General features: G+C 34.4%; 1 protein-coding gene and 1 long non-coding RNA gene across 11 annotated transcripts; both read right to left on the bottom strand.

Annotated features, from left to right (window-relative positions):
• Positions 1-631: 631 nt before the first annotated feature.
• Positions 632-9,541, bottom strand: LOC142632305 (uncharacterized). 10 transcript variants are annotated; one of them, XR_012843787.1, is made up of 12 exons: positions 9,467-9,520; positions 8,856-9,084; positions 7,786-8,064; positions 6,758-7,158; positions 6,316-6,406; positions 4,908-4,972; positions 4,523-4,811; positions 4,204-4,413; positions 3,735-3,850; positions 2,102-2,237; positions 1,694-1,926; positions 632-1,550 (listed from the first exon to the last, which is right to left on the bottom strand). It is a non-coding gene; the product is annotated as an uncharacterized LOC142632305 (long non-coding RNA). The 10 variants fall into 10 exon arrangements; XR_012843783.1 differs by having other exon boundaries at positions 633-1,550; positions 6,758-7,140; positions 9,476-9,541; XR_012843786.1 differs by having other exon boundaries at positions 633-1,550; positions 6,758-7,140; positions 7,786-8,073.
• A 752-nt stretch (positions 9,542-10,293) lies between these two features.
• LOC142631380 (putative disease resistance protein RGA4) lies at positions 10,294-15,118 on the bottom strand. Its single transcript, XM_075805524.1, has 4 exons — positions 14,952-15,118; positions 13,765-14,060; positions 13,578-13,659; positions 10,294-13,493 (listed from the first exon to the last, which is right to left on the bottom strand). Exons 2-4 carry the CDS (start codon positions 14,047-14,049, stop codon positions 10,294-10,296), a joined length of 3,567 nt encoding a protein of 1,188 aa, XP_075661639.1. The 5' UTR covers positions 14,050-14,060; positions 14,952-15,118.
• Between the last annotated feature and the right edge of the window lie 216 nt (positions 15,119-15,334).

Raw genomic sequence — 15,334 nt, 5'->3', positions numbered from 1 at the left:
TTGAAGGAACAAAACTGTGCGGGTCCTTCGGCCCCAGAGCGGACAAACTGCTTGCGAGCTTGGAACAAAATCCTCCCCCACAAGTACTATTCAAAAGAGAAATTAGTTTTTAATATTTCACTACATGAATAAAATTCAATACTTTTTTGAGAAACCAGAACCTGGTGAGCATGTTTAGCCAGGAAATGAATAATACTTATAATTAAAGATAAAAACAAAAGGACATAGGAAAAAAGAATAAATTAAATTAAATTAAGATGACGTAAGCAACAAATATGCAGAAGGCAAACAAAGCCAATTCTACACAATCATTTCATCATGAAATGAATGGTACCCAGTAAGATTGGTTTGAGATCCAAATAATTCATTACAGGCCTAGTGCTAGGCCCAGCTATTGGTAGGGTTTGATCACTTGCCTTGCCTCATAAACCTGTTTACATAATACAAACATCATCATCTTACCACTCTTAGGCCATTGCATGAGTTACAAGCTAAACCAACTAAGATTGGCTATCGTGAGATTGATAACAGTAACACCTCCAAAATAACAAATCCACAATGGCAGTTAACTGACTTAGTATTTTAGTACTATCAATGCATTAAATCAAGTCTTTGACCTATATTATAAGGGAGATATTCACATTCGATGCATCAGTTTGGACTTTTTTCAACTTACAAGCTGCAAAAGCAGACAAGAAATATCCATGAGATATGAATTATAATACCAAAAAGAGAAATTACACCATAGCGCACGGAATCCATAACATGGTCAGGGCCTTGTTCAGATAACTAAATATCGACATAAATTTGACCCATGGTTACCACAGACTGTACAAAGGAACTTCAATAGAATAATTAGTATCAAATCATGCATGTCAGATGGTGATGGTTTTTAGTATCGACACATGGAAGTCAAACACTGATTGAAGCTCATTAACATGTCTCCAAATACATTCAGGATCAAAATTGACATTAAAAAAAAAAAAAAAAAATTATGAGCATTGGCTGAGATCCGAGTGTGTGATGGTGAGTCTTTAGCTGAATGCACATGGGTGGAAATTGGCATGGGCGATGTTGTATTTCTAACTGAACCCATAGCTGTGTATTTGGACAATTCCTCATGTTGGAGCAAAGTCACAGTGTCTCTCATACCACATCCATATCACCAGGAGTTCTCTTTGGATTCATTGCCTTGGATATCACTGGAGAAAGCACATCTTCCCTGGGCTCAACCTTTTGCATTAGATACTCCTTCACTGAAACAACCTTACCCATATTTGCTCACCCTTATTATCTTGCTTTCCTCTTTCAGTAGCAACAGAGACAGAATAGGTTTGTGGAAAGCACTCTGAATTTCTGATACCGCGGCAAAAGCTGGTGCCAAATTTTCAGTTAATGTCCTTTTAAGATTTGTAGGCATCTTTTTTTCTTTTTAATAGTAAGATTGACAGTGCTTTCCAAAACATGCTTCCCAAAAGTCTTATGTATTGCTCTTGGATTATGTCTAGTGGTTTCCTTGTACCCCTCAGGAGCCAGCTTTGATTCAAATGCTGAAAACCAAATGATAAGGGGCATTAAGAATTAGGAACCATGTTGGAGTGTTTCCATTTTACCTCACAAAAGCAGTAAATGAATAAAGAAAGAAAAAGGGGAACAAATGTGTTGAGCAAAGTAAGGGTGTAAAAAATATAACCTGGGGCCCCAAAGAATTCAGCATCTTCTTCATCTTCATCATCATCCAACCTGACAACCCAAGAAGGCATGGCGCTAAAATCCTGATTATGTTTCTTCAAGCTGAGAGCAAGTCAAATTCTTGGCCTTCTTCAATTTGGTGGGAACTGATTTCTTGTAATGATAAACTTGTTCCTTCTGGGTCAAGATCCTTTCCAAATGTAGGAGATGAGGATGTAGGCAACCACTTTGAACCTTATAAAAAGTGTGTTCAAGTCATGGAATTTTCATTCAATATTAAATGAAGCCTCTAACAAATATATGGTTTAAAAGTGATGGTCTGAGTATGTACCAGAAACCTCTCTACCACCAGGACCAAGACACAAGTTTATGTAGGATGCTTAAACCATGATGGCATGGTTGGAATTACCTTGGAGAAGCTTCAAAGAGGGGCTGGTAGGACTTTTAGTATTGTCGCCATTTCTTTGCATGCAGTCAAGTAGAGCCATTTTCATAGTGTATTTATGCCTTCAAATATATGTTCGTTTTGTTGCTCCTTTTATCTCCTATAAAAGAGAGAAATGTAAGAGAGATGAATGATTCTCAAGAATTGGCTTATGGGATTCTTGCATGGTTCTAGAATACATGCATTTGTGCACATAAGCATATATATGAACTTTATAGCTGTTTCCTGGCTGCAATTAGTAGGCATATTGAGTCCTCAGATAAACATGCAATAGATGTGATAGCTAGATAAGAGAGACTGAGAAAGCATATGGTTCTAGCTTTTCATTTTTAAAATGAAATCAGACTATGACCATAACATATACAAAATGCTATTTCTTAATATTCTATAAGAGCCATTATTATTAGAAAACTGACAAGTCAAAACATTATAGTGAAGACAATGCAATAGTAACAAGTAGACCAGAATACCTAGGTAAAATAAATCCAAAAAATTTTAGGGAACTATTTGAAACAAAAATTTGAAGGTTTACATATGCTATGCAATAGAATATGTTGTAGTACATAGAGATACAAGTTTGACACAAAAATTGACTGGAAATCGCTTTAAAATAAGTGGATAGGAAATATGGTAATTTAATTGTAAAATGAACTAGTTTATTCCAAAATGAAATGTTAGAAAAAAGGACCTTTGAGAAGATATATGGATTTAAGATTATTTTGGGCTTAGAATAGGAATCATATATTTGTCTGGATATTTGGAATAGGGCGAATCTAGGACCACTTTGTGTTGAAGTGCATGACTACTAATTGGGATAGTGCATGACTACTAATTGGGATATGAAGGATGACCAAAATCAATAAATAGTATAAAAACAACAAATTTAATAGTAATAATAATAATAATAATAATAATAATATATGAAATTGAAAGAAGAAAAACAATCAAAAGGAATCATATTAGGTTTTGATGGAAGAGAGAAATCAAAAGGAATCATATTGGCTGTTTTCAACTGTTGAAACCATTGAAAATAGTACTAGTCAAGAACTGCAATTAAAAACAATGTCGAGAAAATTTTTCTTCGGCCTGTGTTATACTTTTATCGACAATTTATAAACGTTGAAGTATGGGTATCTTGAGATAAATTTCAACGGTTTGTAAACGTTGAAATACAAACCATTGAAATAAGCATTTTCTTTTTAAAAAATTATTTGGATGTGCTCTATCACATTAATCAAAATTTAATAATCTAATTCAAAGTATAAACACAAACACAATTGTGCAATTCCAAATTGAATTACAAAAGTCAATAAACTACTCTTTTAACGCAATGAAACAAACTGTACAAATCAACACAACTCAACTACTCTGCCTATTGCCATTTACATTCTTAAATTTGAAATAGGAATCACTACATGCTACACAAAACATGTGTTGAATAGTACACTTAAAATCCTTGTACACTAAAAAGTATTCAAAGAGCTCTTTTAGGTACTTGAACCTTAGCCATTTCCCAGAGCTAGAAGAAGAAGTACCCAAATAAGTAGGAGTAACCATTAGCACACAAACTACAAAATGTTTTATCTAGTATACTGACCTCAACAGAGCCAATTTCTCTTTTAAGTACTGGAACCTTAGCCATTTCTCAGAGCTTGCCATATAAATCTAGATGCGCCGGTGGTGAGCTTGTATGTGGTGGCAGCAGAGATGGCACTGAAAAAGAAGAACTACCCAACTAAGCAGGAGTAACCATTATGACACAAACTACAAAATGTTTTATCTAGTAACATAGCCAACAATTGAGAAGGATTTTAGATGAGATATTGTTTATACATTAAGGGCCCACTTAGAACTGTTTAGCTCATAAACTTTCTCATAGGATATTGTACATTTTCTATGAAATCTTTAAACAAGGGAACTGCTGATATGGAGCATAGCCTTAAGAGTGCAACATGAAAGTTATCAACATTGGTGACCTAAGCAATTTCCCATAAGCAACCTATTTACATAATTTAAGGTCATGTCAGTCAAGGAAATAATTATAATAAAAGGATTGGAAATACCACCTCTATCATATTCTTGTGACTTGTCCACAGTTAGCTTGTAACAGAAAGAATTGTTGGCATAGAAATGGGGATGCCACTGATGAGTAAAACAAAAAGCTTATCTATCCCAACATGATTACCCCTATGATGAATCCCATATATGGCAATGATTTCTATTACCAGCCCAATGGCAATCGAGCAAATACAGAAGTTTCCTATTGCAGTTACGACCTGAATGATCAAGGCAAATGGTAACTCATTAAATACCCAAACATTGACAGATTCTCACAGAACAAGTGCAAAAACTCTTTCACATTGTTACCTATCATTGCCCCATTACCTCTAAGCAGAAAAGATGAAACCGTTTAGAAATATTACAGCTCTAAACATTCTTCCAGCCTTTGAGATTCTAAGTGAAGATTTCATCTAAAATAATATACTGAAATTATCTGCTGAAAATGTCCAATGATTGTGGTAGTTTCCACAAGATGAACTGGCTTCCCAAATGAGGTATATACTCCAGTTGCAATAACAACTCCTTCAATTGCACCTTGTTTACATGTTGAAACAGAGTATACTCCATCACCAAGATTTTTGGTTATTGGGAGTGACTCCCTTGTAAGGGCAGACTGGAAAAGGAAAACAATAAAAAAAGAAATCCCACAGAAGAATCTCAGGAAAGTTAAGACCTTTTTAAAAAATAAAAATTGCAGAAAGGCCAGGACCTCCGAAGGATCATCTCTCTTCTTTTTCAATCTTGATTTCCAATCATTTGCAAACTTCGTGGCTTCTACAAAATTTTAATGAACTGAGTTTAAACTGAGCATACAAAATAAGTGAGAAAGCAAGACCTTGTGGTTGGGAATCTCTAAATTGCTGAGAGTAAGACCAAGTTAATAAAATCCCTCCACTGGCTCTGGCCTATAACCAAATTTAGCATTATTTAAGTCCCAGTAAATCTCGATTTTACTAGAATCCACTTCTAAATTATGAGACACTTTTTATTTTTTTTAGAGAACAACCATGGTTTTATATCAACCTTACAAAGGCATTGATTAGCCAAATCAACAATTCCAACACTAAGGCCTTGACCCATCAAACTTTTGATCCATGTAATGGTGATCAAGCTAAAATTAAAACCAAAATATTTTCTTTCTTTGCTAATCCAAAAAAAATAACCTTTCTTTTCTGATATGACTATAATGTTACCATGCAACAATTAGAGCCTTCACTACTAAATAAGCGAAATGCAGACAATGTAAATATTGATATACAGAAAAAGGGTCTTCTAAGAACCTCAATTTACTAAGGATGAACTCAAGCACCCATCATCCTTAAGCTTCAAGATCAACTTCTAAAGCCTTGAACTTGAATTTTGTACATTCACTAGAGTTCCAGATCTACATACCAGTAATTTTAAAATCATTCAAGTCATTTTATAATTTATACTTATTCAAGCACTTGAATTTTGACAGATATATACAACTAGTAGTTTCTAAGGATGACATACTGGACAAATTGCACCTCATCTTTTTTATTTTTATACAGGTCAAATTGCACCCCTTCTTAAATATTGGATTTAAAGAAACTTCTTGTCTTTTTTCTTGAACATGATGCTGATATCTTAAATCTATATTATGTGACCAATGAGAAATCCAACAACATAGATTTGAAACTTAAAGAACAAGTTGATTTGTAACAAAGTACATTTCCAAAAATCATTAGAATGAGCTGAGTAAGAGCATCATGATAGGCTAAAATTAAAAAAATCATTCAAAATAAATAAATAAAAATTGTTAAATTCAGAATCATGCACCTCAATCTCAGTATTAAAAATAAATAAAGAAAAACTATTAAAATGGTGATTTTACCAAGTTTGATCTTAGGTTCAACAAGTTTGATTACCTCATTACTATAACATCCAATTTAAGCCCTAATTTTCACCAATCTATTCTTCTCACAATCAAGTTTGGCATAGCATTTTGAATTCAATGCTCTATTCAAGAAAAAATTCAAACAAAAATTCAAAAATTCAAAATTCTCCAAGTGCAGGTTCTCAATCAAATACGGAGATTCTTAAACATTGAAAAAAAGAAATAGAACTACAAAAAACAAATAGACATAATCACTTACTGAAGCCTCAAAATTCAAGAAATTTTCCATCCAAACAGCCGAAATCGAAGGAAATCGATGTACCAAACGGGAAATATGGAATTAGGTTTTTCTAATAGAAAGAGAGAGAGGAGAGCGTTAGAGAGAGAGAGAAACAAATGCCACTGAGAAAAAAGAAAAAGATTTGCATTTGTATGTGTGTGAGTGAGAATTAGAGAAAGAATTTTAGAGAGAGAGATAGAAAGTGAGAAACCTTTGGCTTGTAGCTTCCTGGTGTTACTGATTTTCTACGTTTACAAAAGTCTTGATAAAATATATAATTATTTTTTCTACATTCATCAACCTGTTGATAAAATTTTTCCCAATTTAAGTATTTTTTAGACTCTTTTTAAGGTATTGAAAGTGAAATTCTAGAGGGAAAGAAAACACTGGGAAAGGGAGCCCCTTTATTTTTAACACTTACCTCAAACAGTTGTGCATAATTGTTGAAATATGTATGCTAATTTCTTCAAATTTACTCCACGCCTCCACGGTTGCGCATAATTGTAGAAAATTAAAGCTTCTATCAACAAGTTTTAGTAACTGTGGGTAAAAATATGTTGAAAAAAATCAAGCTGTTTGTAGTGAGAGAATTTGCCAACTCATAAATTTCAATGAAACAATTAGATTGGAAATTTGGAACCAATTCAACCTTCAGTTCTTCATTTAGCTTTCCATGGAAAGCGAGTGTGCCACTTGCTTTACTGGTAAGTAGTAGCACTCCGCTCTAGAATGTTCTTGAAGAGATAAAAAGTTATCCCAGCCCCAAATAATCGTGAAGCATCCTTGACATTGGAAAAGTATTTGCTGATAAAAAAGAAATTACTGGTGGCAGTTACATCAAAAGAATTGTCAAGTGCTGCTAACTATGGCTTACAAAAATCATAGTCATAAATTCAACATTTTTTCTCTTAAGATTCAGATACACCTAACCGTGAAGGCGATATTATCTTTTTAAACAATGTATAAATAACAAGCCCTAACTATTAGAAAACTGACAAGTCAAAAATTTGAAAGTCTACCTATGCTATGCAGTAAAACATGTTGCTCTAAATGGCAATACAAATTTGAAACTAAAATTGAAGGGTTCTCACTATAAAATAAGTGAATAAGAAATATGGTAAGAGGAAAAAAAAAACTACTTTATTCCAAATTGAAATGTTGGAGAAAGGGACATTTGAGAAAAATACCAATTTTAGATTATTTTTAGCATAGAATAGGAATCAAAAGTTAATCTGGATATTTGGAACAGGGGAAATTTTGGACCATTCTGCGTTGAAGTACATGACTGCTAATTGAAGAATAACCAAAATATGTAAATAGTATATGAACAACAAATTTAGTAAGGAGTATGCGAACTTAAATGTTAGAACCAAAAGGGAAAGGATTCATAATAGGTTTTCTTGGAAGAGAAAAATTAAAAGAAATAAAGACGAGAATGAGAGAACTCACAAATTTCTATGAAACAATTTCATTGGAATCAATTTTAAATTCCCTCCATTGTGATTCTTGGACTATGAACAATCTTCTACCAATGACCACTCTTGCTGATTCCATATCCCTTGCAAAGCAACCAGTAAGAAACAAAACATCCAGCTTCAACAACCATTCCAGGATACTTCCATCTAGCTTTCCACAGAAAGGGAGCACCTCCATCATTGCAGATAAGTAGTAGCAGTTCTTGTTCTAGAATTTCAGTTCTTAAGACGATGAAAAGTTACCACAGCTCCTCTCCTCCAACTAAGGAGAAATAGGTGTCAGACTAGTTGAACAGCTCAGGTTACAAAAAGAATATTAGGCTCCAACATCATCAAATTTATTGTCTCCAACTAAGGACATATACATGTCAAAGCTGGCAGAACAACTCAGGTAACAAAAGGAAAATTAGGCTTTGAAATGGGTGCTATGTGAAGTATCCTTGACATTGGGAAAAATATCCTCTGATAAATGAGAAATTTTTTGGTGGCTTTTACATTGGAAGAATTGTTAAGTGCTACATGTGGCTTACAACACTGATACAATGACATCAACATGTGAAAACTACATATATATCAGAAGATCAAGATGAATAGATGCTAAGTAACAAGTTATAAAATGTTGTAGCAAAAGTGAGAGTGAAGAGGGGGTAATTGGCATGAATGATATACTTATCAGATTTAATTAGTACTCTATTTACACAATAGATATGCTGTTCCTAGTGTCCAAATGTTAGTTTTGTTAGTTTTTTAACATCCCATGCTCCTAGCAATTAGTTTAATATATACATGTCAGCAATTAAAAGAGAGAAAGCAAAGGACATTTGTTCAGGTTAACCAGATGCATAGAATGACTTTCAAGTCAAAGATTGTCAAACCATAACTCAGTCATCTGACTACTCATTCTAACTCTATATATTGATTTGGTGACATATGAACACTTGGAGTTGACCTACACACCTTTACATACACTAACAATTTTGTTTACACAGATATGCACAATGGGTGGAATTCTCACAATAGAGAACCTTGTTAAGAAGAACTTGCCTCTTGTTAATTGGCGTTGCCTATGTTAGTGTGATGAGGAAACCGTGGATCATTTATTGCTCCATTGCAAGTTTGTCCATACCTTGTCAAGTGAAGTCTTTTCCTTGTTTGGGATTCAGTGGGTGATGCCGAAGACAGTAGTCTCTCTCCTTTCTGCATGGTGGAATTGATTGGGGATTCAATCTTCAAATATTTGAAATATGGTTCTGGCCTGTCTTATGTGGTTAACCTGAAAGGAACACAATGCTTGAATATTTGAGGACATTGAAAGAACTGTGGACCTGTTGAAGTCTTTGCTAACTAGGACTTTGTTTGAGTGGTCTCGTATTTGGAGTTTTACGCATTGTACAGCTTTGTCTGATTTTCTTAATTCTATTAGCTTTTCCTATTGATTTGTTTGTATCCGTTTTTTTGCAGTGAGTTTACTATCGTAAACTAATTGTCCTTTTCTTATCAATAAAAATTTTATTACGTATCAAATATATATATGCACAATGGGTATAGAACCCAATCACTGTACAAATATATATAGACTGAATTGGGATCTCGCAAAGCACCAATTAAGAAGTCAGTTATATACACGCATCTAAAATGGTAAAGAGAAAGCAGACCTCAAGTACCTCGGCATTAGTTATCATCAACTTGATCATTTTCCCAGATAGAATATTCATGCAAGCTTCATGAGTTAGCCAAAAAATTTAAATGTGTTAGAAACCTTCAAAAGCTAAAACTGATATATAAATATATTACAACCATCAAGGCATCAACACTTTCAGTGCTGTCTAAAACTTAATAAGAAATTTGAGCTTTGCTTCCACTAGTAGAACTGGGGATCATATAACTTCATGGACCAGTAAAACTGACCTTCCAACCTGAACATGAAAACTTAAATCTGCAGGACCTTCTCCCACCCAATGTCTAATCTTATTCTTATGCAACCCAACTCCACTTTCCCACAATAAATTCACTCAAATAAACATAGCAATTATGACCCTGCAGCCCAAATTAACAAAATCTATTTTCCATCTTTTACAAAGCCCTAGAAACATAAACTGGTCCATGTATTATATTAGAATTCCAGCTCATGAAATTGAAAAGAATGAGTATGTTTTCATCAATGGACATAATCAATTTGACACGAAGAAGTGAAGGTTACAAGAAATGCTGCGAAAAAGTACGAGTAAGTGTGTTATCTTAAATGGACAAAAAGCAGGCTCTGATAATTGCCAGGACAACATGCATTTTTGAAGTGCAAAGTTGAAGATTTTTTGCAACATTCCAGTAATTAGAGTGGTTGGTGAGATAAATTTCTATTAATTAATTCAAGAAACATTAATCTAAAATATATATATATATATTTATAATTAACCTAAAATATTAAGATGTGACATTTAAGAGTGGGAAATGGAAAATACTTTTAGTCCAGGTATAAGTACACTTACTCATCTTCAGAGTCGTCAGAGTCGTCATAATCATCCTCCACGTAGCCATATTCATCCTCAAAGTCGTTATAGTCTTTAGAGCCGTCAGAATCCTCTCCCCCTTGGATGTATTCTCCATCGATTATGATGTTTGGAACATGGGCAATCTGGAACCACTCAGCGCCGCTCCCTTCTGCACATCTTTTCCCGAAATTGCGGCAACGATCAATGTGCAGATGTTTTAAATTGGTGAGGTCTAGAATGGGAAGATACATCAGCTTTTTGCAGTAGTCAAGAGACAGCTTTTGAAGAGAAGAAAGATAGCTGAACCAATCAGGCAAAGCTTCCATTCCGTTAAAGTTCTGTATCCGCAGCTCTTCAAGGGCAGTGAAGAGTTGAATTTCGTTCGGGAGAGAGTTAAGTGTAGGACTCCCATGCAATATTAGCTTTTTGAGGGACGCGTGCGAGTATCGAATGGAAGGATAACGCAGAATCGGGAAAGCATCCAACTCTTCGATAATCTCACCGATTACCAAAGTCTTTAAGCGGCCTTCTCGCCTAAGCTTCAGTCTTAAATCAAAACAGTTGCTAATTTTTAAATTAATAAGAGGATGAAATACTTCTCCTAAATCTGGAATTGATTTCAGATTCGGACAGTGCTTAATCTGCAAAAATTGAAGAGATGTACAGAATTGTAGCCCACTGGGTAGTTCATCAATACCACACCCTCCTATCTCCAAGTGTCGAATAACTGACGGGACACCTGGCAATGACCTCAGTTCCGTACAGCAAAATAAGTCCAATATCTTAAGGCAAGGAAACACCACCAACATCTCACCTGGGCTTGTCAACTCCTTTGCATCCTTCCACTCTTCTAAGCTATCCATCTCCCCAAAAAAAAGTTTTCTCAATGCCGGAAATAATGTAGTAGTATTTCTGTAACTCCCATCATTGTAAAAGTAAAACTCACTTCCTAGACATCTTACCTTCCCCATTACCATTATTTCAAGAACCCTAAGACAGGGTAATTGCCCCAGAGTGGGAACTTCTTCGCATTCCGTACAATAGCTCAAATAGATCTTAATCAAATTGTGATATAGCGAAGACAAACCAACCCATGATGGGAATTTCTTTCCTCCGTAGAGTTCGATTGTTAAGCTTTTCAAATTTGGGTGAGGCTGGAGGCCTTCCAACACCTTTTCATCTTCATCTCTGCCAAAACTCCACTTTAATACCAAATTGAATATTTCCTTTTCTTTTAATTTTGCACTTCTGGCTTCTTCCTCATCTTCCACCATCTCTAGATTTTTTATGTATATTTGTCCTTTGAGATTCTTTAAAGGTCCCAATTCTTTGATCTGATAACCTTCATCTTGACCCACATAAAAATATGGCAAGGTTTGAAGGCAAGTCAACCGCCTCATATTCTTAGGAGTTTTATTATTAGACAGGATCGTATCAATATGAATATGTCTTAACTTAATCAAATTACTTAGATCTTCTGGAAGAGAGAACTGCACAAAACGACTCCGTGGTTCAATTCTTAAAGTTTGCAAATTGTAGAGTTTGGTAATAGATTTTGGTAATTCCTTAATTGTAGTTTGGTAGATGTGAAGAAGCCTCAAATGTATTAATTGCTCAATTGAATCCGGTAACCCATGACTTGATAATTTTAAAACACGTAAGCATCTAAAATTTGATAACATAATGTCAGAGTTGAAACTTCCTGAAATTAACGTTCGCACTTTTATGAAACCATCTCCACTAAATGAAGTTCTTAGCGTTGTTTTGCTATCAAATCGGAAAAATAAAGGTTGTATGCTACTAACATTATCCACGAGATCTCCCTCCAAGATTAGAGATTCAGATTTTGATATTGAGAGTGCAAAATCATGCACCAAATCATGCATTTTGCAACTAATAATATTACCGTAGTCATCCATTGTAGCATTTTGGAAAAAGGAAGTGGCTAACAAAATATTGAAATACATGTTACCAATATCTTCCATCACCATATTAACTTCTTTAGCTAGTTCAAGGAACCCTTCAGCCATCCAATACTGAATTACTTCATCCTTTTTCATGTCATAATCTTTAGAGAATATTGCACAATATGCGAAACATCGTTTTAAAGATGGTGTTGGAAGATGATCAAAGCATAACTTAAGCACAGGAAAGATGTCACTATTATCTTCATCCAACAAATCCCAAATTTTATTATTTTGAATCTCTAGCCATTTGTTTTTATCACATTTTAAGCTCATTGTTCCCCCTAAAATTTTTGCAGCCCATGGAACCCCTCCACATCTTTTAGCAATTTCCCTGCCAATAACATCCAAATCTAAAGTTAATGGAATTCTTCCATTTGTGAATGTTCTTTTCTTGAATATGGACCAACAATCATCTTTTGATAATTTTTCCAATTGATGTTTGGGATGTGTCTCCATAATTTTAGCCACATTGTCACTACGGGTTGTAAAAACAATATTATTTCCTGTACTTGAACTAAAATTTAACAAGTAACCCTTTAAAGTATCCCATTTCTCAAGATCTTCATCCCGCATGTCATCAAGTATGAGAAGATATTTTATTGCCCCCAACTCTTCTGCACATATTTGAAGTATTTTATCATATTTTAAATAACTCAAGTCTTTTTCAAGAGATTTAAGAATCTCTCTTAAAATCCCCTCAACATCGAAATGTATACCAACATTTACCCATGCTAGTACATCAAAATGTTTCTTTATTAGTTCATTGTTATACACAAGTTTTGCTAAAGTTGTTTTTCCAAGACCTGCCATACCCACTATAGGGAGAACAAAGATAACTTGTTGATTGCTTGAACTAATAAGTACGTTTACCATTTTTGAGACATCGTATTCTCTTCCTACAACTTCTGAATCATCGACGAGGGGGTCTATATTCATGTCCAAGCTAATATTGGGGATTGAATTCACCAACTCTATTCTAAGACCAAAGCCAGCGACATCATGCACAATTTTATCCAATAACTGTTTGATAGTCTTAACTTTATCAGGATTGCAAAATGAAAAGCTACGCACCTGATCCACCATTAGATTTTGAGTTTGTACCTCTTGCCAAAAACTTTCATAGCTATACTCGTCTAGCACATTATCAGCATCATAAGCTACATCTCGAAGCTTCATTAACCAGATCCTCACAGACTCATCACTTGATTGCCTCTTTTGAGCATCATCTAACAAGAATTTAATCTTGAATAATGCTTCAAGAAGATTTTTCAACTCTACCTTGAAACTCGACTCAAAACCAATATACTCACTGGCATGTAGTGAAAATGCATTGGCTATTAGTCTGTCCACAACATCATTGAGGACAATTTCAGCCATATATTCTTCCTTACCCTGGAAAGAGAAAATAGTATGAAAAGGTTTGCAAAGGGTTAATTAAAAAGCATTGGTTTAATTAGAAATAAATAACTATGTATAGAGTTAGGACTAGATAATCACCTTATTTTTTAATTTTGAAGCCGAGGTTGATGCACTTTTAAGTTTTTTGTTGGTCCCTTGAGTTGCTTGAGCTTCTCTTTTTTTTTGAGTTGCTCGAGCTTGGTTTTGAACATCCGGAGGCACAGCATCACATGCCACAATGTCATGACCTGAAACTCCAGCCAAGTGTGCTTTAATCCTTGATGCACCTCCAGAAAAATCTCGTTGACAATAATTGCACTTGAATTTTAAACCGCCATTGACTTTCTCAGCATGAGCCCAAAACGGATCTATCCCTCTGCCCATACTTCCTTTTCCTTGCAATAATAATACAATATCAAAATCAGATATAATTTAGTTCAGACAAAATATATAATATAATATAATAAACATATTTGCAAACTGTCTATCAGTGTCAGTTCTCAACAATTGTTACTATCTATCCCTTCATGTTGTAACGACTACTGAGCATGTACAATAGATAAACGAAGGTGGCTCTTTCGGTTGTATCACAGGCTACGGAATTGGACCTAATATATTAATCCTAGAAGAGAAAATAATCTTCTATTCAGCTACTTTTCTGTACTGGTCTATCTTCCTGTTAATGGAAGATATCAAACTAAATTTACCCTTTTTTTTTTTGGAGGTCTGTATCATTTTCGATCATGTTAACAAATAGTACAGCCCTCTCTCAGTCTTTGACTCTTTGTTAGTTGAGGAGACTAAAGATGGAAGAGCTTAAGGGTTGTTTGGATAAACATGATTTTGAGTGACTCAATTTTCATCGCTGAGTTTCCAAAACGCGTGAGTTCCATCGAAAAAATTTTGTTTGACTTGGTTTTTGAGTGATGTTTCCATCACTCAAAACTCAAAACTCAAAAATTTGAGTGATGGATAAGAGAAACTCAAAACAGAATTTTAGTATTTTCAATTTCTGAAATATGAGTTATGGTGGCAAAAAGTGAATTATGTGATTGAATTATGTGACCAAATAATAATTTTAGAGTTTTAGAAATAAAGTAAAATTTAGGTTATGAGTTATGAATTTTGAGTGTAAGTTATAAAACTGAGTCATAACCAAACCAAACAAACTCTTGTCTTTCGTTGTGTTAATTAAACTATTGCTTCACACAAGAAATAAATGGAAAAGGAAAGGCAAAAAAGAATAATAATAATAATAAGAAAAAGGCATGTTAGAGGGCACTTACTATAGCAGTAGTAGCCAGCAAATAGGTAGATGCAGTCAATAATGGAGGTCAGGAAGAGGGAGGGAGAGAGAAAGAGAGATAGATAAAGAAGGTAATAACAGACTGTGAAGAGCAAGAGATGGAAAAAAATGTAATGGCGTGTGAACAATAAGAGGAAGAGACGAGACGATCGAGAAGAGAAGTGGAACCGTCATTAATAAAGAAGTGTACAAGCTTGAGCAATTTCAAAGAAAATATAATATAAAATGCTCAGAAATTTATTAAAAAGCAAATCAACCTGCCTCTTAAATCTTAATTTATGTTCACTAGCGCGTCGATTCATGGCTAAATAAAATTTCCATACTTTAACATCTCAAAAGCCGTGATCAGAATAAACGACAAAA

The sequence above is a fragment of the Castanea sativa genome, chromosome 4 (assembly GCF_040712315.1).
Source record: "Castanea sativa cultivar Marrone di Chiusa Pesio chromosome 4, ASM4071231v1".
Classification (NCBI taxonomy): Eukaryota; Viridiplantae; Streptophyta; class Magnoliopsida; order Fagales; family Fagaceae; genus Castanea; species Castanea sativa.
The sequence above is the reverse complement of the archived record's forward strand: the minus strand, read 5'-3'. Positions and strand labels throughout refer to the sequence as shown.